General features: G+C 50.7%; 1 protein-coding gene across 1 annotated transcript in view; it reads right to left on the reverse strand.

Moving 5' to 3' along the window:
- Nucleotides 1-6,770: 6,770 nt before the first annotated feature.
- The window catches only part of TGM3 (transglutaminase 3), a 36,512-nt gene continuing 15,540 nt past the window's right edge, over nt 6,771-27,742 (reverse strand). Inside the window, exons 7-14 of the mRNA XM_039237711.1 lie at nt 25,352-25,529; nt 25,127-25,262; nt 18,975-19,078; nt 17,622-17,867; nt 13,609-13,917; nt 10,602-10,759; nt 7,295-7,428; nt 6,771-6,922 (exon numbers count right to left, since the gene is read on the reverse strand). Of these exons, the coding sequence (XP_039093642.1) occupies nt 6,775-6,922; nt 7,295-7,428; nt 10,602-10,759; nt 13,609-13,917; nt 17,622-17,867; nt 18,975-19,078; nt 25,127-25,262; nt 25,352-25,529 (1,413 nt within the window). The 3' untranslated portion in view covers nt 6,771-6,774. The remainder of the gene's footprint in view (nt 6,923-7,294; nt 7,429-10,601; nt 10,760-13,608; nt 13,918-17,621; nt 17,868-18,974; nt 19,079-25,126; nt 25,263-25,351; nt 25,530-27,742) is intronic.

The raw sequence follows: 27,742 nt of genomic DNA on the forward strand, positions 1-27,742 counted from the left end.
TGGTCATGGTGGGCTGAGCAGAGGCAGACATGACTGGTGGATGGTGTGCTTGCGACAGGGCTGATGTAGGAGGCACCCGGTGGGCAAATAGGCCCCCTACCTCAGGTCTCATCTCCTTCCCCCTCCCCCGATCTCTGCCTTCAGAGGAGAAGACACATTATGCTACAAGACAGCATCATGAAGCAAAAACCCTGCTATGTATTTTTTTAATTTTTTAAACATTTTTACTTATTATTGAGAGACAGAGAGAGACAGAGCATGAGCATGAGAAGGGCAGAGAGGTGGGGAGACATAGAATCTGAAGCAGGCTCCAGGCTCTGAACTGTCAGCACAAAGTCCAACACGGGGCTCGAACCCACAAATTGAGAGATCATGACCTGAGCCAAAGTCAGACGCTTAACCGACTGAGCCACCCAGGTGTCCCGAGAAAACACTGCTCTTAAACAGGGTTGTCCCTGCCCTGGGCGGGGAGGGTGGCTGCTTCCCCAACACACAGGAACCAGCCAAGCACAATGGGGAACAAAAGTAAAATAATATTTAGATAAAAGGCTATAATTAGCTTTAATGCCTGTGCATAACACCTGCTCAGACATTGATAACCCTGGAAATCATAGGTGACATAAGTGGCACAAGGAAATTATCCACCAGGCTGTCGTGTGTTAGAGATTATTCTAGTTACTATTCATGCATAACAAACTACTTCCAGACTTAGTGGCGTAAAACATCCATTAATAGTTCTTATGAGCATGAATTTGGTCAGGACAAGGTGGGGATGGCTTGCCTCTGCTCCATGGTCTCTGGGGCCTCAGCCTGAAGTCAAGAGTGAAGGGCTCTCTGCTGGGCTCTCGGTCGGCACCCTCCCTGAGGCCTCTGCACTCTGGGTTTCCTCGCAGCTTGGAGGCTAGGTTCCAAACGTGAGTGCCCTGAGACAGAGCCAGGCAAAAGCCATGCTGTCTTTTCTGATCTGTGGGAAGTCAAAAAGCATCTACTGCACTCTGTTTGCAAATGCACTCTTAAATGGTAGCTCTTGGAAAGAGAGGAGGTTAGACTCCACCGTTTGATGGGGTCTGGAAGAGCATCTGGTATTCAAATGAGCAACTGTGGCCCTTTCGGAAAATGGAAAACGTAGTCCGCTGCAGGGCTCCTCCCCCTGCTCTGCCCGGCCAAGTTGAAATGGCCTCTGGCCAGTGAGGGTCAGGCTTCTCCTGGTCCTCAGCCATCTGCCTCTCCAGCCTCACATTCTCACAGTAACGTGACTTCCTTCTCTTGTCTCCCCCTGCCAAGGTCCCGGGCCCCCTGTCTGAACATGAGGGAGTCCTGACATCCTTGCAGGCCGGCTCCTCTGAGAAGTCTTCCCTGACTGCCCCAGCCTCCCAGTCGGACCTCAAGCTTTCTTCCCCCCTGAACCCTGCCCCTCCTTCCAGGACTGACATTGCGTTCCCAGCACCTGGAAACTTGGCTGAAGGAGATGCTTCCTGAGCTTAGGCCAAGGTCCCGCCACATGGGCTGGGGGGATGGACACAGAAAGGTGGCCAATGGGGGTGCAGGAGTGAGCCTGGAGGAAGGGAGGTAAAGAGTCTCCCACTTTACAGTTTCCCAGGGCTCACATTGGTGGGGGAAGAGCAAAACAGCCATGCTCCTTGAGGTCTGGAATCATCGAATGGCTTGGGCTATCAGATGATGTCATTCAGGCCTCCTTTCTTCATGCCCCACATCCAATCCCTTGGGACATCTGTTGGGTCCTGCTTTCTCCACGCCTTCTCACCCCACATTGCTGCCACCCTGGTCTGAGCCACCAGCACCCATACCCTGGATGGTTATAATAGCCTCCTCACTGGATGCCCTGAAACAGCCAGAGAGTTTCTTTAAAAACGCAAGTCAGGGGGCACCTGGGTGGCTCAGTCGGTTAAGCGTCCGACTTCGACTCAGGTCATCATCTCGCGGTTCATGGGTTTGAGCCCCGAGTCAGGCTCTGGCTGACAGCTAGCTCGGGCCTAGAGCTTGTTTCAGATTCTTATCTCTCTCTCTGCCCCTTCCCTACTCTGTTTCTCTCTGTCTCAATAATAAGTAAAAACATAAACACATACACCCCCCCTCCAAAAAAAAGCGCAAGTCAGATTCCCCGCTCCTCATCTCATTCGGAGTAGAAGCCAAAATCCTTACAGTGGCCTTACAATGGGATGTCTACCCCTCCTCCATTGTCCTTCCCACCCTCCGCTGCCCACAGCAAGAATGGTGCTTCCTCTGTGTTCCAGGGTTACTTCCGCCTCAGGGCTTTGCCCCAATGTTCCTGGAACCCATTCCTTTAGATCTTCACACGGCTCTCCCTCATAGTCCACACTGGGTTTCTACCCAGATATCACCTGTCAGGGGGGCTCCCCAACACATACCCACAGCCCGGATTTCATTCATACATTATATTTCGTGTTCATTTGATTACTCTTTTTATGACCTATCTCCCCACATCCACCCCTGTACCTCTGCCTCCTCACGATGACAAACTTCCAGAAAGCACAGATCATCTGCGCTGAATCCCTGGAACCCGCTCACAGTAGGGGCTCGTGAATCATCTGTGATTCAGTGAGATGTTGGCCATGGAATTTTTAATGGCTTGGTGACCCTGGGAGGTCACAACTTCCAGGATCAGATGAGTCAGACTGCCAATGTCATACACAAAAATATCAAAATCTCTCTGTAGAGTTGGGCCCCCAGTCCCCAAGGGCATTCCAAGTTTAAATAGAAGGCTAGGTAGGCCTTCAGTCTCAAGCACTGGCCATCCGATGCTTTTATAAAAGCCTGCAATTCCCACAGGGGAACAGTAGGAGGCACCCCACTGTCATCCCTCAAAGACTCAGAAAAATTGGGAAGGACGCAAACTCCAATCTCAAAACTCTGGGTGTCCTCTGGGGAAAAAAAGTGGAAGAGAAGTGGGGAAAGGGAACCATCTACTTTTTCACTCTTGGATACTTTTGTATTTAAGCAATTTTCATATTGCGTATATATTTGCATAAAAATATTTTAATAAATGTGTCTCTGCATATTTAAAATTTTTTCTTTTACAAGAGAGAAAGCTAATTTACTGCACAGTGGCTATAAACTCAAAATACCTAAGTAATATTATTTTATTTTGTTCCAGCTCGAACCCCCTCAAATACACTTTCCAAGGCATGCTAAAAGCGTGGCTTTATTCGGTGGAAATCAGAGACATAGATCATCCAAGGCCGAGAGCAGGATTAATGGAATCGCTGTGTTAACACTCCAATTTTTCTCAGTGTTGCACAGCAAAACAAATTATGCTGCGCAATAATTCAAACACATTGAATTTATCATGTAATGTCACTGAAGGTATCATATATTCTAATGTGATATCAATAAATCATGCTTATGCACATTGCCCATGTTTCCACTCTGTAGATCGGCAACCATCGGCAGATAAATGATCGCCATAAAATATTTGTAGGTGATCATAAAGGCATATGAAGGCTAGAATGAGAGCAAAGAATGGAGACCTTGGTTTAAGCCTCTGCTACCCCGTTGGTGCAAGGGTGGGTAAATAATGTCCGCTTTTTGAACGTTGCCAGGGGAAACAATGTAATGAGGGAACCTCTCCTACTGGGCAGGATTCTAGGTTGAATCCAGTTGTTTGAGGCTGGCTTCTGAGGCACGTATAGATTGGGAAGAGGAGTGGCCGGCAGCTAGAAGCAGTGCAGATGAGGAGGTTGCTTCTGGGAAGAAGGACGCTAAGGTCCCCTGCAGATGGCACCCACTCCTTAGTATGGGAATGCGAGAGCCAGGAGCTAAGCAGTTGCAGGAAAGAAGGCTGGGAGGAGGCATCCACGAATGCCTCTCCGGGGCTGGGTGCCACGGCACAGACACGCTTCCTTAAGTTTCCGCATCACTTACCTCCCTGTCTCTTTGTAAACCTGTGATAACATTCACTGGATACTTTTTTAGAATTTGTGTAGATAGCAGGGCACGGCACCCAGGTTAGGCATAGGAGCCAGCCTGCCTGGGTACGAGCGCTGCCTTTACTAACTCTCCCATGACCTGATTAACTGGCGAAGTCTCAGTTCTCAGATCTGTAAGATGCAGGCGATATTATTAGTCCTTTCCTCAAAGGACTATTGAAAGTAGATCAACAAATGCCTATGAAATGCTTAGAACAGGCTTCCAGCTTCCGATGTGGCACAAACGAAACTTGAAAGTCACCGACCCATAAATGAATGGGGAAAGATACACCATGCTAATGCTAGTTAAAAGAAAGTAGAAGTAGCTATATTTTCAGACAGCACAGATTTCAGAGCAAGGAGTGTTATCAGAGATAAAGAACATTCCATAATGACAAAGGGGCCAATTCTCCAAGAAGACACGACAATCCTCAATGTGTATGTGCCAAACAACAGAGCATCAGAATACACTACAATCTTCAAGTTTAGTTCTACCAGAAGTAAACACAGTGCTTTGGCCTCTGCCTGCTTTCGTTGGTTTTACTGTTAAAAAGTATGTGTGTGTGGGGGGGGGGGGGCGGTGGTGGAGGGCTTCTATTAGATATAACTGTTCCAGTTGTGGGTTGGTTAGAAACTCCACATGCTTGACAATAAACTATTTGTAAAAAAAAAAAAAGAAAGAAAGAAACTCCACATGGATTTTTATTAACTTGTATTAACTTTTTAAAGGTTTACTTATTTTTGAGACAGAGACAGAGTGTGAGCTGGGGAGGGGCAGAGAGAGACAGAGAGAGAAAGGGAGACACAGAATCTGAAGGAGGCTCCAGGCTCTGAGCTGTCAGCACAGAGCCAGACACGGGGCTCGAACTCACGAACCGTGAGATCATGACCTGAGCCGAAGTTGGATGCTTGACTGACTGAGCCACCCTGGCGCCCCTCCAGGTAGATTTTTAACGTCACACCTTAGGAGTCTTGCTCCGGGAGAAACTTAAGAGTAGGAATCACGCTGTGGTTGAGTTTTAATCTCTCTGACCCCCTGCCCAGCAGAAAGCCTGGCACAAAGTAGGTCCTCAGGAAATACTTGCTGATAAGATGGATGTTTGAGGAAAATAAGGTCTGTGGCAGGCTCTGCAGAGATGGGGAGATGTGGATTTCCTTCTTTCTCTCAGAAACCGGAGTTGGTATCTGTTGATTTCACCCTATCCTATTTCACTGGGGACTGATGCAAGGTTTCTGAGGAGGGATGGAACACCCCATCTTCAGGCCTAGTGCAAGGGTAAGGTCCCCAGAACACTTGGAGAGAGGAGCAGAACTTGCAGGAAAAGAAACAAGCCCCTCGCCCGTGGCAGTGGGAGGCTGAGCCTGGAGCTGCTTGAGGGGCAGGATCCACCTCCCGACTGGTGGATCAAGGAGGTGTGAGCGTCCCATGGGCCAGTGGATCCCGCGAAGCGGAAGCGCGCTCAAGCCCTCATGAAGGCACAGAAACTTCCAGCACAGTTAGAAGCAGTGGGGCGAATCTCTGGGGGCTGAAACCAAGGGGCATGTTGCCCCCCATCATGGAAAGCCTGCCTTTATACGCTGGCCACACGGAGGACATCGGTGGCCATGTTGCGTCAGCACCAGTGAAACAGACCTCTGTTGTCTTTCTCCAAATCCAGTGGATCAAGTGATATGAGGGGAAGGGGGAAGGAGGATGAGGAGTAGGTTAGGCCTGAGCTGAGCCGAGGGCAGATGCTTGGAGCCAGCCGGGAGGCTGAAGTCTCTGTTTAGCCCGGACTGGTCGCCTAGATTCAGAGGGCAAGGGACGGTCGCCAAAATGGGATTCACCGGCACAAGGGACTAGAAAGCTATGGGCTCTGCTTGGGGTCATTTCAAGGGGCAGAGAGACTGAGGAACCAGCAGAGTGTGCATGAAGGCAGAGAAGGTTCTGGCTGAGTCAGCAGCACGTGGCCTCCTGGTGAAAGGAGGAGCCGTGTGGCAGGAGGAGGGAAGAACCCAGCGTGGGCAGAGGCCGGGACTCCCCGAGTCCTCCAGGGGAGACTCAGGAGTGCCTTCCCACTCTGTCCGGCAGCCGCACAGAGAGCACGCAAAGACTGCCTGGGACAAGGGGCTCCCTCTCCAGGCAACCTGATCTATTTTTGAGCATCGTATTAGAAAGCGTATTCACTTGATCTGCTTTGCATCCCACGCAGCAGTGTTCCACACTACACGGAGCAAGCCCACTCCCTTTGGACATTGGCACATGGAGAACAAGACCTCCATGGGTCACCCCTTCTCCAAAAAAACATGGCCCCGGCCCCTCCTTCTCCACCTCCTTAGGCAAAGCAGGTACAAATCCACACAGCCCGTGCTGATTGCATTTTTTTTTTTGCTTTTATTTTGAGTGTGAAGATGTGAGTACCATGACAGGTGGGGACCCTCCCTGTCCCTCCACTGTGGCCTGAGGGAGGAGTGGGAATCTCCCAACTGTATAGGCTTGGGATCAGCAAGCGGTCCAGACCGTCTCCTCCCCTACATCCATTCAGAGAGTCGCTGGGTCAGGTGCCTCTCTGTTCTGCAGCATTGATGGGCTTGAGGGCTGGAGCAGGGACACGGGGCTCATGGGAATGTGCAAAAGTGAGTAAGACTCAGGCCGGGATGGAGCCAGCCCAGCCTGGGAGTGATGGGGGGGGTGGAGGTGAGGGTGGGGAGGTGCATGTGCTGGAAGCCAGGGGTCCCATCCAGGCTGGCTTGGGGGACATCGTGGATTTCCCAGGCTGGACAGCATGGGCAGGGGGCTCACTCCACAGGCGAGCCCTGCCTGTGCCATGTTACCCCCTTGGGCCCTTTAATTGGCCACATCGATGGACAGCATGGCCTTGATTGCAGGGAATTTGTTGCAGGAGAAGTCGGCGAGCAGCTGCTTGGTGCCACTCCTGGTGGGCAGGATCTCAAAACGCACCCGGGACCGCTCCTTGGGGCGTAGGGTTGGCACGCTGGTGGGGAAGGGCACGGTCAGTGTCGGTGAGAAGGCTCATGGACCTCAGGCTAGATGGGCCCCCTGCAGCCTCAAGTCTTGGGCTGATGGGGCTCCCTCTGGCTCCCTCCCCGAGTCTAACCCCCCCCACTAGCTTGGGGCCCCTCAGCAGGGGAGGGAGGGAGTCCCATGATCTCCTACATACAGAGAGCCCTGAGGACGAGCTCCAAGCTCTGGTGATCTGGACTTCCCGGGAGTTCAAGTCTGGGAACCCCCCAAACTGGATGCAAATGTGCATTCCCACGTGCAGATTCTCCCTGGCGGCTGTGGGGAGGCCCCCCTCTGACTCCCTCCCACCACCCCACTCCAGCCCCTCAGGCCTGGGACTCACTCAATCCTGAGGCTGCCCAGCAGCAGGCCGCTGCCCTCCACCATCAGCACACAGTCTGTCACCGGCTCATCCAGTGGGTTGGAGAAGAGCATCTGCACATTCACGGGCTTCTGCACCCGGGCCTGGTCCAGCATCTGCGAGGAGAAGAGTTGATGGAGTCAGCGCATGGGCTGCTAGCCTCACCTGACACTTGGTGAGGGCCCACCAGCCTGGGTTGGCAACTCGGTGATGGGAAGACCGACATGCAGGGCCTTCCTAGGAAATTGTTGCTGTCTGCCATGTTTCTGATGGGACACCCAGGCTCAGAGGGAGAGGCGGCATGCCGTAGTAGTCGAGAGCACTGTACATTCCCTGCCGTTCTTCCTGGTCACGCTGGGAAGGGCAGCCCCACTTCCAGGGACGGCCCCACTCCATGTGAGCTGCTCAGAGGGCTGGGGACTGTTTCATTCTGAACTTAGAAACTGTACTTTCCCGGGGCGTCTAGGTGGGGCTTGAACTCATGAACCGTGAGATCATGACCTGAGCTGAACTCAAGATCAGGATGCTTAACCGACTGAGCCACCCAGACGCCCTTTGGAACAAAGTTCAGATTTCATGGTCTGATTCCACAGGATAACGTCCTCAAGGTTTGCTGCTAATGTGTGCTGGATTAGACAGTGGGATTCCACTCAAATCATTACCTTTGCATACAGATTACCCTCATGAGTTTAAAAATCTGTGCCCTGCTCTGAGTGAGCTGTACACTGATTCCTTCAAATCAAGGTAAGAACGTGTGATGCTCTGAAAGTTGATGTCAAGGTGAGATTGTGTCTGGAGCAGATTCACACAAAGATGTCCGAAAGAAGAGAGATCAGATGCCTTCTTAAAAGACTAAGTAAGAAAGTTCTTGGTGGCGCATTTCTAGCCTACTTGTATTCTGATCCTTTCTAAAGTTATTACAATCTCTTTAAAGACAAAGACCACTCGATATGGAAATCCAAAAGCAACAGTATTGCACAACAGTGTTGAATAAAAGATAAAAGATAAAGCTGGAGGGGCACCTGGGTGGCTCAGTCGGTTGAGTGTCCGACTTTGTCTCAGGTCATGACCTCATGGTTCATGAGTTCGAGCCCAGCGTCGGGATCTGTGCTGACAGCCCAGAGCCTGGAGCCTGCTTCAGATTCTGTGTGTGTGTCTCTCTCTCCCTCCCTACCCTGCTCATACTCTGTCTCCCTCTGTCTCTCAAAAATAAATGAACATTAAAAAAAAAAAACACACACACACACATTAAAAATTTTTTTAAAAGTTAAAGCTCTAAGAATGCTTGAGGATACTGGATAAAGGAGTATAATGGGGGGTGGGGAACTACCTTCGCTTAAAAAATGATCATTTTAGCACAGAAGGTTTTCATAACTGAACCAGCTGCTCCCCAGTGGCCCCTCCCAGCCTCAGCTGTCCGTCATGTCTGCAGGGAGGACACACGGTCTTGGATATGCCTTGGGAAGCAGGAGAGGCTTTGGAACACGGGGGACAAGCACCCACTGACAATGAGGACTTGCGAGTGGGGAAAAATGCAAGCTGGGAGCCCAGTGCCCTGCTCCAGTCATGGTTATTTTACATATTCTGATTAGCTTCTAAGATCTGGTACCAGGGGAGCCAGTGATGGGCCCAGAGCAGGGGCAGGGCCTCCCCAGGGGGAGTTTACAGACCGGTGGGAGAACGCAACCAACATCAAGTGCACGAATATGGATATAACTTCAACTAGGACAGATGCCATCAAGTAGGAGCACAGAAGTCTGTCGGGTGTGTAACTGGAGACCGAGCCTAATTTGGCGGGGCGGAGAGGGGGCGCGGCAGGAAAGGCTTGTCTGGGGAAGTGACCCCTGCAATGGGAGGTATTTTATTATCACTATGACAAAGTTAGAGCAACGGAGACACAGAGATCAAGGGACTTGCTTGAGGTGGCTGCTGATAAATGGGGGGGCCTGGATCCAAGTCAGGCCCAAGGGCCGAATGGCTGCCCCTCTCTGCTTTCCCCTAAACTCCCTGTCCAGTATGCACTGGCTGCCCTTCTGAGGTAGGGGACCACTCCCCACTCTGAAGCACAGTCTAGACCAATCAGCATAGCAAAAGAGCTCAGTCACAGCCTAGCTGCCTGGGAGCGGGTGTCCTGGGTCCCTGTCCTCTGAGGTCAGGAATCCCTGAAGCTAGGGAGCAGCTTAGGGAGGGGGTGGGACCAGGACAGCCACAATTATCTGACTCTTCTAGAAATCTGGGGCTCGGGATGCCGGTGGCATTGTTATTGGACAGAAAAGGCAAGCACTGTCTAGACGGCTGGGGCAGACAGTAGATACAGCAGATGTGGGAAGACCGGACCCAAGAGGTTCTCTGTGGGAACCCCCAGGAAGACGCTGTCTCCTCTGTCCATCCACCTGTCTGTCGTTGCCTGCCAGCACCTCACCCCTCAGATCTGCGCTGTCTGGCTCTGGGGGTGGGAGCTGTACGTCCCCGGGGCTAGAGAAGAAGGGACAGGCTCCAGTGCTGAGGAAGGGACAGAGTGGCCCCAGGAACCTCCCGTAGACCTGCAACACCCCCCCCCCCACACACACACCTGGGCTCCTGGGAAGGAGCCACAGCCAAAAGCAAGCCCTAAAACCAGAGACAGAGATATCTTCATCCTCAACCACCGTGAAGATGCTATTGCTGGCTGTGGCACTCGGATTCCTGGAAAGGGCTCTGAGCCCCGAGGTCCAGCCCAGGCTCTGGCAGTGACGGCTATTCCCTTCTCTTCTCTGGGCTTCAGTTTCCTCATGTGTGAAGTGGCAGGGAATGGGGGCATAAGAGGAGGCTTCTAGGAGCCCATGATTGCGTAACTCTGGAGTCTTGGAAGTGAAGAGACGCAAGTGAGTGGTGCCCATTTCTGATAACGCTCTGCAAATGGGGCCAGGGGCTGGGCTGTGGGCTTCCTGCAGGCAGGACCCACCCCTTGTGAGTCTCTGTGATTCTAGGGCCCAGCACAGCCCAGACCATGGCAGGTGCTCGGAGCTGAGTGGGCGATCGAGTTGAGGAACCCCTCTGGCTGTGTCTCAGAAGATGCCTGCAGCGTATCTGGAACCCGAAGCAAAGCCCACGGGCAAATGCGCTTATTTAATACCGGAAACAAGGATGCTGGTCTGAGCAGGAACTCTGGGCCATCTTCTTGGCGGAGGCTGGAGACAGGCTGGGTCTGGGTCCCTGACCCTCTCAGTGGGGGAAGAGCTGCCGTGTGGTTTGGGGGTGCTGGTAGGGCTGGGCAGGCTGGGGGAGGCACCCGTTCACCCCCCTTTACCTCTAGGGTCAGGCTGGGGTTGTCCAGGATGATGTCCCTTTCGACCACCACCTCAGCCTCGTCCGTGACCTGGCACACGGCGGTGGTCCGGATCATGTTGTCTGCCTTCAGGTACTTCTCGTACTGAGCATATGTAATCTTCATGGGATGCTGTACTTCTGGAAGGAGAAGCCAGGGAGAGCAGAGTGAGAGAGAGTGGGGCTGGACTTCTGGAACCTTCAGAGCTGATACCAAGCCAAGGCGGCGGGAGCCGGCCAGGAACGTCTGCAGCCCAGGGCTTATCAGAGCCCTCCCTGCAGGCCCTGTGGGAGACAGGCTCCTGTTCTGTGCAACCTCTAGAGCTGAGGCCGGGGAGGGACCAGGACTCCGGCTGGCTGGGCAGCCTCCCAGGAGGATGGGCTGGAGACACTTCCCATCCTGGAAAGTGTCCAAGGGCAGGGAAACATACAAATGTTAGCTGATTGCCTAACGATGACAATAGCGATGACAATACAGCATTAACTAGGAAGGGAAGCCAGGGATTGGCCGACTAAATCTAATGGCCTGGGATTATATTGTGACAGCTCCCCAAGGCACCGAGCCACTGCTGGTCTCTCCTGCCTCCGAGTCACCCCCACACACCAGGCAGACGCGGCTTCGGAAGCACTCCCCCCGCCCTCCAAAATCATGTTCCTTCTCGTCCAGGCCACTTCAAAACCTTTCCATGGCTCCTTGCTGCCTCAGAGACGAGAGGAGGATCATAAGGGCGGGGGATGGGGGAGGAGAATAAGAAAAATAAGATAGAAACAAAGAGGGAGGCAAACCGTAAGGGACTCTCAAATACAGAGAACAAAGCGAGGGTTGATGGGGGTGGGGGAGATGGGGGATGGGCATTGAGGAGGGCACTTGTTGGGATGAGCCCTGGGTGTTGTGTGTAAGTGATGAATCACTGCATTCTGCTCCTGGAACCAAGATGACATTGTATGTTATAGCCAACTTGACCATAAATTGAAAAAAAAAGACGTCCTGACCCCTCATTCTGGCCCTGCATCACTGAGTCCAACTCACCTCCCCCTTGAAAGAGCCCTCAGTAGGGGCGCCTGGGTGGCTCAGTTGGTTAAGCACCCGACTTTGGCTCAGGTCATGATCTCGCGGTTCATGGGTTTGAGCCCCGCATCAGACTCTGTGCTAACAGCTCAGAGCCTGGAGCCTGCTTCAGATTCTGTGTCTCCCTCTCTCTCTGCCCCTCCCCTGCTCATGCTCTGTCTCTCTCTGTCTCTCAAAAATGAATAAGCATTAAAAAAAATTTTTTAAAGGGGCGTCTGGGTGGCTTAGTCGGTTAAGCGTCCGACTTTCACTTAGGTCGTGATCTCGCAGTTCGTGGGTTCGAGCCCCGTGTCGGGCTCTGTGCTGACTGCCAGCTCAGAGCCTGGAGCCTGTTTCAATCTGTGACTCCCTCTCTCTCTGACCCTCCCCTGCTCACGCTGTCTCTCTCTCTCTCCTAGAAATAAATAAAACATTAAAAAAAAATTAAAAAAAAAAGAAATAAAATGAAGGCTGAGGATTTGGACATTTATGATTTAAAAAAATTTTTTAATGTTTAAAAATTTTAATGTTTTATTTATTTCTAGGGGGGAGAGAGAGAGAGAGAGAGAGAGAGAGAGAGAGAGGCAGCGTGAGCAGGGGAGGGTCAGAGAGAGAGGGAGTGACAGACTCCGAAACAGGCTCCAGGCTCCGAGCTGACAGCCAGCACAGAGCCCAACGCGGGGCTCGAACCCACCAACCGCGAGATCATGACCTAAGCGAAAGTCGGAAAGTCGGACGCTTAACCGACTAAGCCACCCAGGCGCCCCTCACGTGAATTATTTTTGACCCACAAAAATAGCTCTTCCCTAGAGCTTTGAAGGGAGATAGCAGCCTGGCGATTGCTTCTGGAGTGGGGAAGGCCTCTACTAACGCTGGGATTCCACCTTGTCACCGTCACCGCTGATCTAAAATTCTGCCGGCAGACAGGCTCCTAGGGATGCTGCCTTCTGGCAGGTGTAACACATCTCAGTTTCCCTACAGACAGCGCTCTTTCAAGATGGGCTGTGTAATTAATCCATTTTTATTATGTGAAGCAAATAGCCACCCCACCCTTGTTAATCTGCTTTGTAAGTCCCAACTTTTCATAACAGCTTGGAGGATTTTGCCAATGTGGGCACGCCTGCGTTCTAATCCTCTCAGAGCGCTGGCCTTTCTCTGCTCCGCCTTGCTCCCTTCCCCTGTCTGCGCTACCCAGGGCCCAGGAGAGGAGTCTCTGTTCCTCCCCAGTCCTCTGGCCTCCAAGAACACCCATCGTGGCTGAGGGGAATCAGGAAGCTCCCCTCCTGGATGCGGTGTGGGAAGGAACGCTGGACAAGGTTTAAGACCCTGCCCTATATTGCAACCCTCCCAGGGGCAAATCTGAAAAGGGATTCATTGTGGGGTGGGAATAGGGAGCGATGGGGTGGAGGGTGCAGCATGTGTGGGGGGGTGGCAGACACACAATCTAGAAAATGGGGGGTGGGCCTGGATTTAGCATCAGGACACCCAGGGCCAAGACCCCGGTACTGCCGCTTACTCATTACGAAGCTTAATCTCTTAAGCAAGGCCACAATCTCTCCAAGCCTCAGTTTCTGCCTCTGCAGAAGGGGATACTGAAATGTACCCATTTTAGAAGATCAGATGAGAGAGGATATAAGGAAGCTCTCTGCACACTGAGCAAAGTGGGGTGTACCTGTAAGGGACATTGCAGTGTGGCTCTTAACTGCCAAAGCCTCCCTCCATCCTCCCCCAAGGTGTAGACGGATTTGAGTTGGCACTGCCCTGACGTGCGCTGTTCACCGTGACAATTTTCAAAACTTCAAAACCCAAGGCTTAACCACACCGACCATGGGCTGCTCTTCTCTGAGTCAGCTGAATCCGTTCCAACAGGAACTCCCCAACCCGGAAAGAATATCAGGCACCTTGGACGCGTGGCGTCTCCGCCAACCCCAGGATGACTTACCTTCTTTGGGATCCAGGGATATGGTGACAGATTCTTTCCACACTTCGTGTACCAGCGTGCCATTGTAGACGATGGTCCAGGCTGTCATGTTCACGGTCACCGTCTTCATGTCGTTCGTCAGGTTGTTGAGTATCAGGGCCATGTTGACTTCTTTGCCCACCTCCAGGATGCCGGTGACCTTGAACTTTCCAGAGATGCTGGGCTCCCTTCCCTCTCCTTCCACGTGTCTCGCAGACGTTGCGCCAAAAGCTGGGTGAGGTTTAAGTTTCCCCAAAGCCTTTTCAAACACTTGTCTCTCCTGGCTGGAACCTGGGTGGTGGGAAAAGAGGGGCGTGTCTCAGAGAGGGGGAGGCAGCTCGGACAAAGGATGGTGCTCTACCTGGAGAGGCAGCGTGGGACTAACTGGTCTTGCTGCTGCAGCAATGACTCTGATCCAGGCAAGTGTCCACTCTCTCTGGGGCTCCATTTCATTCCCCTCAACGCGAGGCTCATGGCCCAGGCAGTCTGTGGTGCTTTCCCAGTCAGCCCCACATTTCCAAGGAGCTGAAGGGAAAAAGCGTCAGCTTTTGGCACTAAATTACCATAAGGCTTGATATTTTGCTCAGGTTAATTAGGTTAGATTGCTTGCTCCTTTTCTTTGTCTTATTTATTTATGTTTGGATAAAAGGTTCCTTGTGAGAACAAACAGATACTTTCAAAATAAGTACCAGGGACGCCTGGGTGGCTCAGTTGGTCAAGCGTCAGACTCTTGATTTTGGCTCAGGTCACGATCTCATAGATCATGAATTCGAGCCCCACGTCAGGCTCTGCGCTGACAGCACGGAGCCTGCTTGGGATTCTCTCTCTCTCTCTCTCTCTGTCTCTTCCCCTCTCACACTCGCTCTCTTTCTCTCTCTCAAAATGAATAAATATACATTTAAAAAAGAAAAAGTAACAAAAACGGAGTTGAAAAAAGAGTGAGTTCATAAGCAAAAAGAGGGAAAAAAGTTATGATTTAGAATTGGCTTCATTAAAAAAATGTTTTTTTCCAAACCACTTCACCATGTTATTCTGCTTTGTTTCTAAAGGTATTTGGAGGTCAAAGAGTGGCACTTTTGCCCATGTCAAAAAGAATTCCCCATGGTTGGTCTGATTCCACTTTATGACTAGTTTAAATTGTCGAGACTTCAGGCTTTAAAAACACAAAGGATGGATTTTCTGACTCTGACTCAAATTGTGAGCATTGCTAAATGTGATGCTACAAATGGCCCCCCGAGAATGGCCATGGTGACACTCAAGGTCATGGCTCTTGGGCATTAAGGTGAGTAGCCACTTCCAAGCCTCTGGGCCAGTGTTGACCACACAGTTCACATAAGACCCCCTGCCTTGACCTGAAGATAGACCCACGATCAAGGAGAAGGTGTATTGACCTTCCAGAAACCCGGGCAGACATACACAAAGAATTACCATGTTTATATCTGTAGACCATACTTATGGTCCCCATCTTCCCCGACCAGCTTGTGACATTTTTAAGACACCAGGTGACTTATTGTAAGCACTTTACAACTTAGCGAGGTTTTTCCCGTAAGTTACATGTAACAACTGGCTGAGACCTCAGAGGCCAACTCATCCAAGCCCATTATACTAAAAGTAAGATCTTAAGAGAAGAAGCAACTGATCCAAGCAACTGGTCTAATTATGGGGTTAGAGGTGTAGAAGGGGGTTGTCCCCAGGTGTCTACACCTGTAGTCCAAGGTTACCCCCAAACATCCTACTGAAAAGGAGACAGGCAGCCAGATTACCCAAGCTGATAGCTCCTGGTGGGCTGGGTTCTTTCTGGTGCCTTCCCATCTTCCAGCAGGGTTGTAAGTCCACACCCAGGGCTGATGTCTGTGCCGGGAGCTGAGCCTTCTGTCCCCAAGACCTCAAAGCAGGCGTGTTTGCACAATGAGGCTCAGAGCCCAGATACCTATATAGGTCACCTGCTGAGCTTACTCAAGACAAAGCTTCCTGCTACCGTCTTCTCCCTTGGTGTTGCCATTGCGCAAATGCTTAGCAACCCGTTTTATGAGCTTTTCCTCCCCGGGGCCCTCGGAGACAAGCTGGTATCATTAGGTAAGGAGAGCCGGGAACAGCAAGCAGGGTCATAGGCTCTGTTGTCACACAGAGGCTGGAGCACTGCCAAGAGTCCTGTGTGGAATCACCCCAACCGGGCCATGGCCCAGCCCTTCTCCATTGGTTCGGAGGTTTGGCTGGGACTGTCAGAGCTCCTCAGGAAGCAGAATCAAGGTGTGGCAGCAAGGTAAGGAAATCCACAGAACATATGTCCAAGTACACTTCAAAATGCACCTTGGGAGGTCACTTTTCCAGGGAAGCGACAGATCTCCAAGTTGATAAAAATCACCACCATTTAATACATCTGCACTGTGCCAGGCACTGCACTTGGCCCTTGCTGGGCACGAGCTCATTCAAGTCCTACTGAAGACAGGCATTGCTGTGCTCATGCTACAGGTGAGGAAGCCAGGGACCAGAAGTCCTAAGTCTCCTGCATGAGGTCTCCTGGTTATAAGCATACGGCTGGAATTGACCTGCGATCCCCTGGCCCCTACACTCGTTTCTACATCATGACAGTGTTAAAAATTCTTCTCCTACATCTCCCTTCCCCTTGGACTATGAGCTCAGGGGGGGCAGGGGCCCCACCCACTGTGTCGCTCATTGCCTCCCCAGAGCCGATCACAGAACGGGCACTTGCTGGGTCTCACTATGTGTTTATTGACTGACAGAAGGGCTGTCTGATCCCAGATGTGGGGATGACCTGCAGAGGCAGACTGGGGACCAAACTGAGGCCACCGATCTCATTACCCCAGGCCTATGCTTCCAAATATCCACAAATACTACTACCCAGAGGGGCTCCCAGACATGGGATTAAACCTCGTCTCCGGTACTCTCAGCTTTCCTCTTTCGTAAACTGCAGCCGACACCAACAGCCAGCAGTTGTCAGTTTTGGGGTTCACTTTAGGGCGTGCTCTGGGTCCCTTTAGGAGAGCACTTTTCTTGACCGCCAGCATCTGTGTTCTGTGGGGATCAACCAAAGTGTCTATTTCCAAACACATTAGAGAGAGAGTTGTGACCTCGTACGGAGTAACAGGCTTGCTAGAGCCTTTGTTCGTTCACTCTTGGCTGTTTCCACAAATGAACATCACCTTCACATGTGGAACTTTGTCACTCTGGAGAAGCCCCAATGAGATCGGCTGCTGACTCCAAAGCAGCTTCCAAACTAGAGTAACTAATGTAATTTGCACAAGGCAGCTTTGTAGCAACGAGCCTTCCCAGTGAGTCATGGGGGATGCTTAAGGCTTCCCTGGGGGGCCTCTGATGCGTGTGGAGCATGGGGCCACATCTTTGGGGACTTTGTCCATTTCTTTCTTTTTTTTTAATTTAAAAAAATTTTTTTTGAGATAGAGAGAGAGAGACAGTGCATGCAGCGGAGGGACAGAGAGAGAGGGAGATACAGAATCTGAAACAGGCTCCAGGCTCTGAGCTGTCAGCACAGAGGCCAACGCAGGGCTGGAACCCACAAACCTTGAGATCATGACCTGAGCTGAACTTGGACACTTAACTGACTGAACCACCCAGGCGCCCCACCATTTCTTAGTTCAGATAGTGTTTCCTGCCTGTGTTTCTTGGAGGCTAGAAATTTCTCCTCAAGCCCTGGACAGCCTCTCATGGGAGTCGCGTTTCTCCCTGTGATGTCCAATCACAGGGCTGTCATCCCAGGTGTGGGAAAGGGACTCGGCTGGAGAGGAGCCCCACTGTCAGCTGCCGTGCCCTGCGGCAAAATTCCACCCGCACCGTGTCTGCCTGTGATGGTTCCCTCCCCACTGGAAACAGTCAGAGGAGCTGGGCGTTAGGTGCCAGGGAGTCCTCCCATTCAGGCTCAATGGGCTGAGAGCACAGGAGAAGGTGAGGAATTTTCCCCTTCTCCCCCCTCGAAGCCGTCTTCCCACTGCCAGTCCCGGCAGTGCCTTGCCTACCTTCTGGATACTTGTACTTCTCCGTGATGTCCATGCGAGAGCTGCTGCCCACCGCCTTGGTGCTGATGTACTTGCCGATGCTGTGAGTGTCCAAGGAATTCTGCTTCTGTCTGTTGCTGTGCACATCATAGATCCAGGTGATGCGGTCGGCATTCACCTCCGCGAAGACGAAGGGCATGTCGAAGTCCAGGTTCACGTCACCCTCCCGGATGGCGGAAACCGACGCGGGGCCACACTGGTACACCCCTGGTGGCCAGGTGCAGAGATTAGACGCGAGCCACAGCCAGCCCCGTGTGCCAGAGCCCGCTCCCGGGGAGGCCCCCCACGGCGACACAGCCTCACTGCCTCTATCCCCTAATGCTCCTTCAGCTCTGGCTGCCTCATTTGGCACTCGGCTCAGACCCTCCCTGGGGGTACTGTTATCTTCTGTGGTGACGCCCTGCTCAGACCACGCTTCTATAGAAGACTGGCCTGTCCTGTATCCATGAGTGCGAGATGGCCGCTGACCCGCTCGCTGCCTCCTGAAGGAGAAAAACTCGCCATCTTGTCCTCAGGGCTGCTTCTTTTCTACCTTCCCAAGCCCTCACCCCCTATTCCTGGAAGAATGCCCTAAACTCAGCTCACAGGACACTTGCTCCTCTGACACTTGGGACAAGTAGATCAGATAGAGCAGGAGTAGATGTAGATCCATAAGATACAGTTTCATTTGATACTCAGAATGAAGATAGCAAACAAGACATGCCCCACAAGTCATAAGTGGGAAGAAGGAAGATTCCTGGAGCATCTGGAGCTCAAGGCTCAAAGGGCGAGCGAGGCCAGAAGTGGGAGCCAAAGCTCTGGGCACCAGGACAGGGACGGGGCCAGCCTGCGTGAGGAGAGCTTGGCTTGGTGGAGGGACATGCTGGAAGGGACAGAGGTGCTGGGAGCCCTGATCACCGAGGCCTCCAGCTGAGCAGGGGACTCTGGGCTAAATCCCAGGGCAACAGGGACCAGAAGTCTTCTGTGCTGAGAGGGATGGGCTCCTAGAGGCGGTGTGGGGAAATCACTGTTTGCAGAGCGTGGCGTCTTTCCCTGGCTGCCTGGCACGTGCCAGGGCCTCCACAGCAGTGACAACAGTCGCAGGGGCGCAGGGAAGCCACTCATCTAAGGAGCAGCCCGAGCCAAGTGAAATTGGGACAGGAAGCCTATTCTGAAAATATTTTTGTTTTAATTCCATCAAGCGAGCCTTCCTGAGATGGAGAGCACTCAAAGGGCTTTCCCGTGCTGCTGTCCACCAGTGCCCGGAATTGAGAGGCCAGGACATAGGCTGAAACCCAGAGAAGGGAGTGGTAAGCAAGGCCACTAGAGGGTTACCTTGGCTCTTCTCCTGGGGGGTGGCGTCCAGAACCTGCCATCCATTGTACAAGGGGCCCAGGTCAGTCCGCACAAACCAGCCTTCATTCCAGACGTGGAAATTCCTGCAAACAGAAGCACAGATTGCAGAACCGGCCAAAGGCCACACAGCAGGAGGTGACAAATTACCACCTGACAGTGGCGGTGCCCGTAGTTGTCGAGTGAGCTTACTCTGTGCCGGCTCCCATGCTAAACCTTGCCGAGCACTGTCTCACATAAGTCCTCGCAGCACGAGGAACCAGTGCTTTAATGCCAATCTCATAAAAGGAGAAACTGAGGCTCAGAGATGTTAAGCAGCTTCCAATGGTACGGTCAAAGTTTGGACCCAGGCATCTCGAACCCCCAAATCTGAGGCCTTGACCACGATGTTCTACTGCTTTCTGAGGAGCAGAGTGGCTGGCTCTGGGTTAGAGCAAGCACCCAAGCGAAGGAAACCCACACAGCTTCTTCTGTGGGTCCTTCTGGAATCTCACGTCGGCTGAAGATAAATGGGGCTACAGCAAGAGTGACAGGTCTGGCTAAGAGCCACATGCTTCTGGACTGAGGTCTGGCTGCCAGTGCTCAGAGGTTCTTCATCAACGCCATCCCCTCGTCTCCCAATCTGTGTGTCTCAGTCGTGTGTCCAGGGGTCGCCAATTAGCCAATGGCTTAGTCACCCCTCCCCGCCCCCCCTAGTTCTGCCCTCTCCTGTCCTCTGTACGTCCACTGCAGCTATGTTAGCATTGGCTTTGGCAGCTTTGATCCGACTAGAAGAAGCTGTAAGTCTGACATGAATCCAACTTCTATTCAACTTGGAAGCATATTGTTTTATACTCGTGCAGTGGAGAGAGTCTGAGGCAGAGGGCCGACTCAGAAACCATAAAGGAAAAGATTGATAAATGTGTAGGCAAAGATATTAAACTTGCATATACCAGCCAAACAAGCAAACTGTAGTTCTGTTTTCTGTATGGAGGAGTAACCTCCTTGTACACTGTCCCTTCTGCAGAGAACAATAAACTCTGAAAGGAAAAAACAAAAAACGAAAAAAAACAACAAAAAGAAGCAAAACAAAAATCAAAAAGACAGGACGACTACCTGGGAGTGAACAAAACCAGAGGATTTTGGGAAGAAGTTCGAACCTGGAGGAAGGAGCCAGTATGGGGCAAATTGCACTTTTGGTGACTTTGACCTAAGGTCAGACCACAGCTGGGGTGAGGTGCAGGGCAGTAAAAACTCCAACAGATAGCTCACATGTTTCTGACCCAAGGAGCCAAGAAACAGCCTGGGTCAACCAGGGCCACTAAAGAGTGGGAGAGAAGCCCTGGAAGAGAAGGAGTCAGAGAAAGAAAAGCCCAGTTTTGTATATAAATTCTGCCCAAGCCTCTGGGTGACTCTGACCCATGCATGTATATAGCAGACAGCAAGCAGTTGGCTAAAGATAAAAGAAGTGAGCTGAGATTTGAGCTATTTCCTGCCGTAGGGTGAGACGGGGCTTGCAGTTTGGACCCACCCCAGGCAGCCTGCTGAAATAAAATAACAGAATCCAGACATACCCAGTGCCCGGGATACAGTCCCAGATTACTCAACGTACGAAGAACCAGAAAAACATGACCTATTCTTCAACGGAAAAGGCAACAACAGAGAGTAACCTTAAAATAATATAGATGTTGGGATTATTAGACAAGGACTTCAAAGTAGCTATCGTAACGAGGTTCAGTGAAATATGGGGAAACAGGGCAATAGCAAGTGAAAAGTGAAGAACTTTCAGCAGAGCAAGAGAAACTATTAAAAAAAAGAAAGAAAGAAAGAACCAAATGGAAATACTCTACGGAAAAATGACAAATATCCTAAATTAAACACCTCAATGGATGGGCTTACTCGCAGAATTGAGAGGACAGAGGAAAAGTTCTGTAAACTTGAAGATAGACCAGCAGAAATTGTCCAGGCTCAGGGCGCCTGGGTGGCTCAGTCGGTTAAGTATCCGACTTCGGCTCAGGTCATGATCTCACGGTCTGTGAGTTTGAGCCCCGTAAGTACTTATGGGGTGCCGCATGACCGTGCTAGTCCTGCAGGGAACAAAGGGTATAGTCAGCTCCAAACCAAGGCACGAGGGGAAAAGGCCATAAGAGATGAACAAACAGATAAGTAAGAATAATAGTGAGCAAGAATATGAGTGGGGAAAAAGAACACTCTTTTTACTACTGCAATGAACATAGGTCATCACAATCTTTCTGGAAGGCAACAGCAATAGATGTCAGAAGCCTTTAAAATGTCCATCCCCTTTAACCCAGGGCATGCCATTTCCAGAAATCTTTCTTATGTGAACAGACGTGTTCACAATTTACATCCGAGAATGCCCATTACTGTGTTATTTATAACAGGGAAAAGAAGGGAAATCGATAGGTCACCTAGGGAATAAGGACTAGTAATAGTAACAGTAGGAAAGAAATGATCGTCCCACCATAAGTGGAATCTGATACACTTGAAATCTTATTTTTGAAGATTATTTAAAGATGAAGGGAAAATGCCAACGAAAAAAGACGAAGGGGTAATGTTTTGACAAAAGCACAGGACTTTTACAAAATAAGAAAGAAACAGAACAGTGAGGTTGGTTTCCAGGCGTGGGGAAAAGGAGGAGGCACCTATGATATGCTTTGTCTTGTAGCTGCCTCGTAAAATGGATAATCCCAATCCCATAAACAAGAGCAACTGATGGAGGAAAGATTGGCTGGAAAACTATCAAATAGTAAAAGTGTGTGACCAATAGGATTACAGATGACTTCAATTTCTTCGTCTATTCTGAAATTGCCTGTAACTGTGAGGAAGAAGAGTCATCATAAAAATTATTGCTAGGAAGATCCACAAAATGTGTTGTTGAAGGGGCCTCCAAGATTGAGGAGAGGTCACCGAGGAGAAAGCAGGGGGTGCAAGGTGATGAAGGGACAGGACGGGGATGGGACGGTGGTCAGAACACCAAGTTTCACGTTCGTCTAGTTCCTGGCAGAGAAACCTAGGGGAAGGGCGGGACCATATGAAAAATTAGTAAGTTGCTGTATTTTAATATTTATTTGCAAGGCAGGAATTTCAGACGGAGCAGATAACAGATACATCCTGGTCCCTCCCTCATGTGGAAGCCAGAACTTTACTCACAATTACTTGGGATGCATGTGCCTTGCAAATGCCCAAGGGCACCACCATGGAGATTCTGGTTTGTTTCTGACTGTGTGCCTTGCCCTCTCCTACCTCCCAACCTTGGGCTCTGTTCCAGTCTCGAGGGGTTTCAGGAAGAGGAGGGGCTCAAGGAAAGGACACCCTGTATGTAACAGAACTACCTGATACATTTACTAAGAGATGTGAATTCCCCTATCTCCCTCCACCTAAGTCAAGTCTAACGTAATCTTGGAAGTTTATAAACTATTGCCCTAGCGATAGTATCTGAGTTATGCTGAATTCATGGGGTCAGGAGACCCCGTCTAGAAAGGGACCCCGAAAGCCCTGTCCCTTCCACTGGTAAACTCCCATTTGTCCTAAATGCAGTCCAGATATCACCTCCTCCAAAAAGTCTTTCCTGAGACAGTGCCGGCCACACATCTGTGCTATCTCTGAACCGTGCACATCATGTAGTTATTTGACTTTTTCTACTCTGTCATTGCCAGTCTTCTCATGCAGCTGTGAGCTCCTCCGGCACAGTTTCTGCATCTCACTCCTCTTGGTGCCTGGGGCCCTGGGCAGGGTCTGGCACAGGGTACACACTTAATCATGTTTTCTGGAGCCCAGGCCATCCTTGGAGCCTTGATCTCCCTGCTGCAGGTCTGAGCGAGGCACATTGGGGTGGCTAAGTGTTCACGGAGGCTGGTAGCCATGGGGAGATTGCATCAGGAGCTAACAAGTCAGACTGACATGTGATCACCAACAGCTCTTCCCCAGAACTGGGCAGCTCCACCCCCACCCCTTGACAGGGCGGGGCACTCCCCACGTGCCTTCCATCTCAGAGCTATATGAAGTCTACAAGTAGAGTCAGGTCTGTGACTCTAGAAATTGGAGAATCAAGTCAAGGGAATTGAGAAAACAAGCCAGAAATGTCAAGGTAAAGATAACCTTGGCCATACTCTTCCAAATCCTTTGCTTACTGCTCAGTGACAGAACAAGGTGGCCTCCTCTACAGTGGCTCAGAAAGGAACCGAATAAAAGAAGCATCCAAGACGAAGCTCCCTGCCCCCACCCCAAAGGAACCTGATTCTCGAGAAGTGAATACTCCGGAACCTTGTCTCTCTTAAGCCAAACCACCAGCATCAGCAGAATGGCTTAGAAGAAAATGTTCCCCACTGGAGGCTGTTAATGTGATTCGAAGAAAGATCTGGAAGAAATTGCTGAGGTCTCCTGACCTAGCCCTTCGTTTTACAGATGGGAAACTGAGGCAGAAAAAAGTTAAGGAATTTTGTAAAGTCATACACTTCTGTAGAGAGCCTAAATGTCTCCCTTACTTCTCTCCGAACCTTTTTTTCCCCTCATTTATGGAATCAGCAGGTCCCTCCCCAAGATCCTTCTAGTCTCCTAAGGTTCTCTGATTTGGGAGAGTCCCATTGACAGGGATTTGACACAAATTCACAGTTTGACTGTGGGCAAGTCATTTCTCCTCACTGAGCCCATGAGATAGCATTTAGTTTTTTTTAAAAAAATGTTTATTTATTTTGAGAGAGAGAGAGAAAGAGAGCACGCACATGTGCTAGCAGGGGAGGGACAGAGAGAGGGAGAGAGAGAATCTCAAGCCAGCCCCTGGTTATCAGTGCAGAGCCTGACTCTCAAGATAGTCGATCTCACCAATCGAACTGTGAGATTGTGACCTGAACCGAAATCAAGTCAGACACTTACCTGACTAAGCCACCCAGGTGCCCTGAGATAGCGTTCCATCTTACAGAGAAGGACCATCTGCTGCCACAGTGTGAATCAAAGAATCCAGCCCCTCTATCTGCACAGGCTGGATGGCATCCAATCTCACCACAGCCCTGCTTGGCATCCAGCCAAACAGGAAAATCTCGAAGTCAGCAGTGTTCGATTACTCAAGGTAACCCCAGGATAATAGCAATGTTGTCTGGCATCTCTCTGGTGCCTTACAGTTTACCAAGCTGCCTGGGCTCGAAATCCCAGCTCTACCATTTGCTGGTTATATGCCTGGGGTTTGAGTGGGGGCTGACTCTGTGTCTCAGTTTCCTTGACCATAGAATGGGGATAATGACAAAAGTGCCTACCTCATCGTTTCTGAAGAGTGAGTGTAGGCACCGAGAGAAGTGCCTGGCACACAGCAATTGCTCAATAAACCATTTGTTGCTGCTGTTATCAGCAGGCACTACTGGGCAGGTCACCTCACCTGATCCCTACTTTCTGTTACTTTAGGCAAATCTGGGCAAGGTTTAAAAGCTTTCAACATTTGCAACCCACAGAGATTCGAATCAAAGTTTTCCTGTCCAGGGGTGCCTGAGTGGCTCAGTTGGTCAAGCGTCCGACTTCGGCTCAGATCATGATCTCACGGTTGGTAGGTTTGAGCCCCGCATCGGGCTCTGTGCTGCCAGCTAGCTCAGAGCCTGGAGCCTGCTTCAGATTCTGTGTCTCCCTCTCTCTCTGACCCTCCCCTATTAGCACACTCCCTCTCTCTCAAGAATAAATAAACATTAAAATATTTTTTAAAAAGTAAAAAAAAAAGTACATATGCCTAAGAGAAAATGTGTTGCTTTCCTTTTGGAAGGCCCATAAATCATACAAGTTGCCTGAAATAAGACAAATTTATATTTGTTACTGGAAAAGCAATACCTTCAACATCTATCGTTCTGAAGTACAGAGGGTCTAATGGACCCTATAAATCCAGGGCAATTGCTCAGAACCCATGAACCATTGTCTTTCACTGGTATCAGACCCTTCATCTGAAGGCACGGGGCTGGACTGCCAGACTTTGCAGAACCCTGGGAACAGGTGTTTTAGATCTTACTAGATGTCTAATCAGCACTGCCCACATTTCCATTCTAAAGCTTGTGTTGCTGTGTTAACTTGCCTCCCAGCTCCTGTTTGGAGCTGGGTCCCAGAGGCTGCGCAGTCAGAAGCTGCCCAGGGCTGGTGCTCAGCAAGGGTCAACTACTCACCACACACTATCACTGCTCCTTTTCAAGGGTCTCCCATAGGCATCATAGTACACGTCCACACTGAGATTTCGGTCTGTGTCATGAGCTGAGTTGAAGTTGGTGACCACCCGGGAGGGAATCCCGAAAGACCGCAGCACTGCAAGTCAATGGGGAAGTATGAGGACCCAGGCTGTTGTGGAAATGATCCCTGGGGGCCCCCCACTGTTGCCCACTGATGCAAAGTACCTGTGTTGAGGGTCCCAGCAAAGACCCAGCACTGGCCATATCGGACTGGCTTGAAGCCAGACCTTTCCCACTCCTTGAGGATGTCCACACTGCCATTCCACTTCCGTGGGTCCTGGCCACCTGTGTAGTTTCCACTCCAATTTCCAGAAAGCACACCGTTGTCATCATTGCCATTGATCTGGAAAGGAAAAACCCCACATGAATCAGCGTAGAGTTCAGGTGACCAGGTGGGGAGATGAGGAAGGAAACAGGGGATGTGTCAAGCGGATTCTCTGTGTCTTCCTGGCTGATTTGGGGATGATCATTGTAATAACGGTCCTCTAGGAGCATTGAGCAGTTTATCAGTTTAGAAGTGCTTTGCTTAGCGGGCCATGATCGATTGCCCATAACCTATCTATCATTCCTGTGAGCAGGCTCACGTGGCCAACAGAGGCTCCACGGCTTGTCAGTATCAAGGGAGGGTCAGGACACCAGCCTGCAGGTGATTTCCTGCCAGAACTCAGGGGCTGTCATTGATGCCTGACTTGGGAGTCTATGTTTTGAAACTCAATGTTGGTGTGCTGGTCTTCTGAAAAGGTCCCTTTAGAGCTTCAGCAGCTAACTTCTCGGAATGCATAAAGATGGAATATTGCCTTTCATTCATTCACTCACTCACTTCATTCATTCCACTTAAGACATGATTCTTGTAGAAGTAACAAGCAGGATGCAGTGTGAATAGGACACCCTATTAGGAATCAAGAGACCTGAGTTCCACTGTCTTTTAGAGACACAATTAAAGTCTTTATGAATGAAATGATGTCACACCTGGGGTTTATCAAACGATCTGTAAAGGAGGGGGTCAGAGAGGAAACAAGACTGGCCTTGGGTAGTCCAGTCTTGGGATGGGTCCATGGGAGTTCATTTTACTTCTTCCTCTACTTTTGCCAAGGTCTGAGCTTTTCCGTGATAGAAAAGTTAGAAGAGAAAGAAAGGAGAAAGCAAGTTATAAGGCCAACTTTGCCCCTGTCGGCTCGGTGACTGTGCGTAGGTCAATCAACCTCTCTGGGCCTTAGTTCTTCACCTTCCTTCCCATATAGGGAAATGGGAAATGACTTCTAGAGGCCAAGTGTTCAAAGTTTAGGAAACTTTGACAGGCGTTTATCGCAACCATCCAGTAAGAGGCTGCGAGCCCTGCTCCCTCTTTGTGGGGCTCCATGAAGGGCAAGGCCAGTGAGAACAGATAGTCTGGACACAGAAGGATCCTTACCTAGCCTCCCGCAGCCCCTCCGTATGCGGGGTGTGCTCCTCCGCCCACCTTCCAGGAAGGCTTGGGCTATCATTGCAGAACCAGGCAAGATGGGCCTCTTTCAAGATGGAAGATTGTGTAGCCCAGCCCATCTCCTGAGTCACAGGTACCCCAGCCACCGGAGTGGTAATCAGCAGGGTCATCTCCGGCTGAAAGCTGAGCATTTCAAAGCCCTGCACAGGCCATAATTAGCTCCAAGCCCAGCCCGACCAGGAGGTCTGGAGAGAGCGGCAGGGAGGTGCAGCTGAGGCACTTGGCACTGAGATACAGTGCTTTGTCCCCAGGGTCAGAGTGAGTCAGCAAGCTGCCAGAGCCGGCTGGCTTCACCCACCCTCTCCTGGGCCTGCGAGGCTCAGTCTCCCTTAACCTCGGCCTTGGCTCCATCCCATGCCTCTCACGCCACTAGAAGCCCAGGCCCTCCTTCCCTGGTCCTAGCCCATCACCTCTGTGGCTCCACACCCTCTGGGCCTCCCTCTCCTTTCCTGCAAGGCTCCGTTTTAGACTCCGTACTCTCGCAGGAAACCCTCTGGTTAGGAAGCTGTCAGAAGAGTGTTCCCATTTCTAACAATGTCACTAGCTTATTAACTCAGATATGCTCCAACTCAAAAGTAGAGACTCATCCATGAACAACAACCAAAACGTGAGACACTTCAGGGCAGCTCGTTTTAGAGGATTAAAGCTCAAGAATTCTTTAACTTTCAGCTTAAAAAAAATTTTTTTTTAATATTCATTTATTTTTGAGAGAGAGAGAATGCAAGTGGGGAAAGGGCAGAGAGAGAGAGAGAGACACAGAATCCAAAGCAGGCTCCACGCTCTGAGTGGTCAGCACAGAGCCTGACGTGGGGCTCAAACTCACAAACAGTGAGATCATGACCTGAGCCGAAGTCAGATGCTTAACAGACTGAGCCACCCAGGCGTCCCAACAACTTTCAGCTTTTTAATTTGTAACCGTTGAGCAGGTTGATACTATGTTTGGAACACTTTCTAATGGAGGCCTTCTCTACATACTCAGTACCTGAGAGATTCTGTGTGTGTGTGTGTGTGTGTGTGTGTGTGTGTGTGTGTGTGTGTGGTTGTGTGTTTGGGGAGGTGGCACAGGTCTTTCA

Source organism: Hyaena hyaena, unplaced genomic scaffold (assembly GCF_003009895.1).
Source record: "Hyaena hyaena isolate Hyena2069 unplaced genomic scaffold, ASM300989v1 scaffold_131, whole genome shotgun sequence".
Lineage (NCBI taxonomy): Eukaryota > Metazoa > Chordata > Mammalia > Carnivora > Hyaenidae > Hyaena > Hyaena hyaena.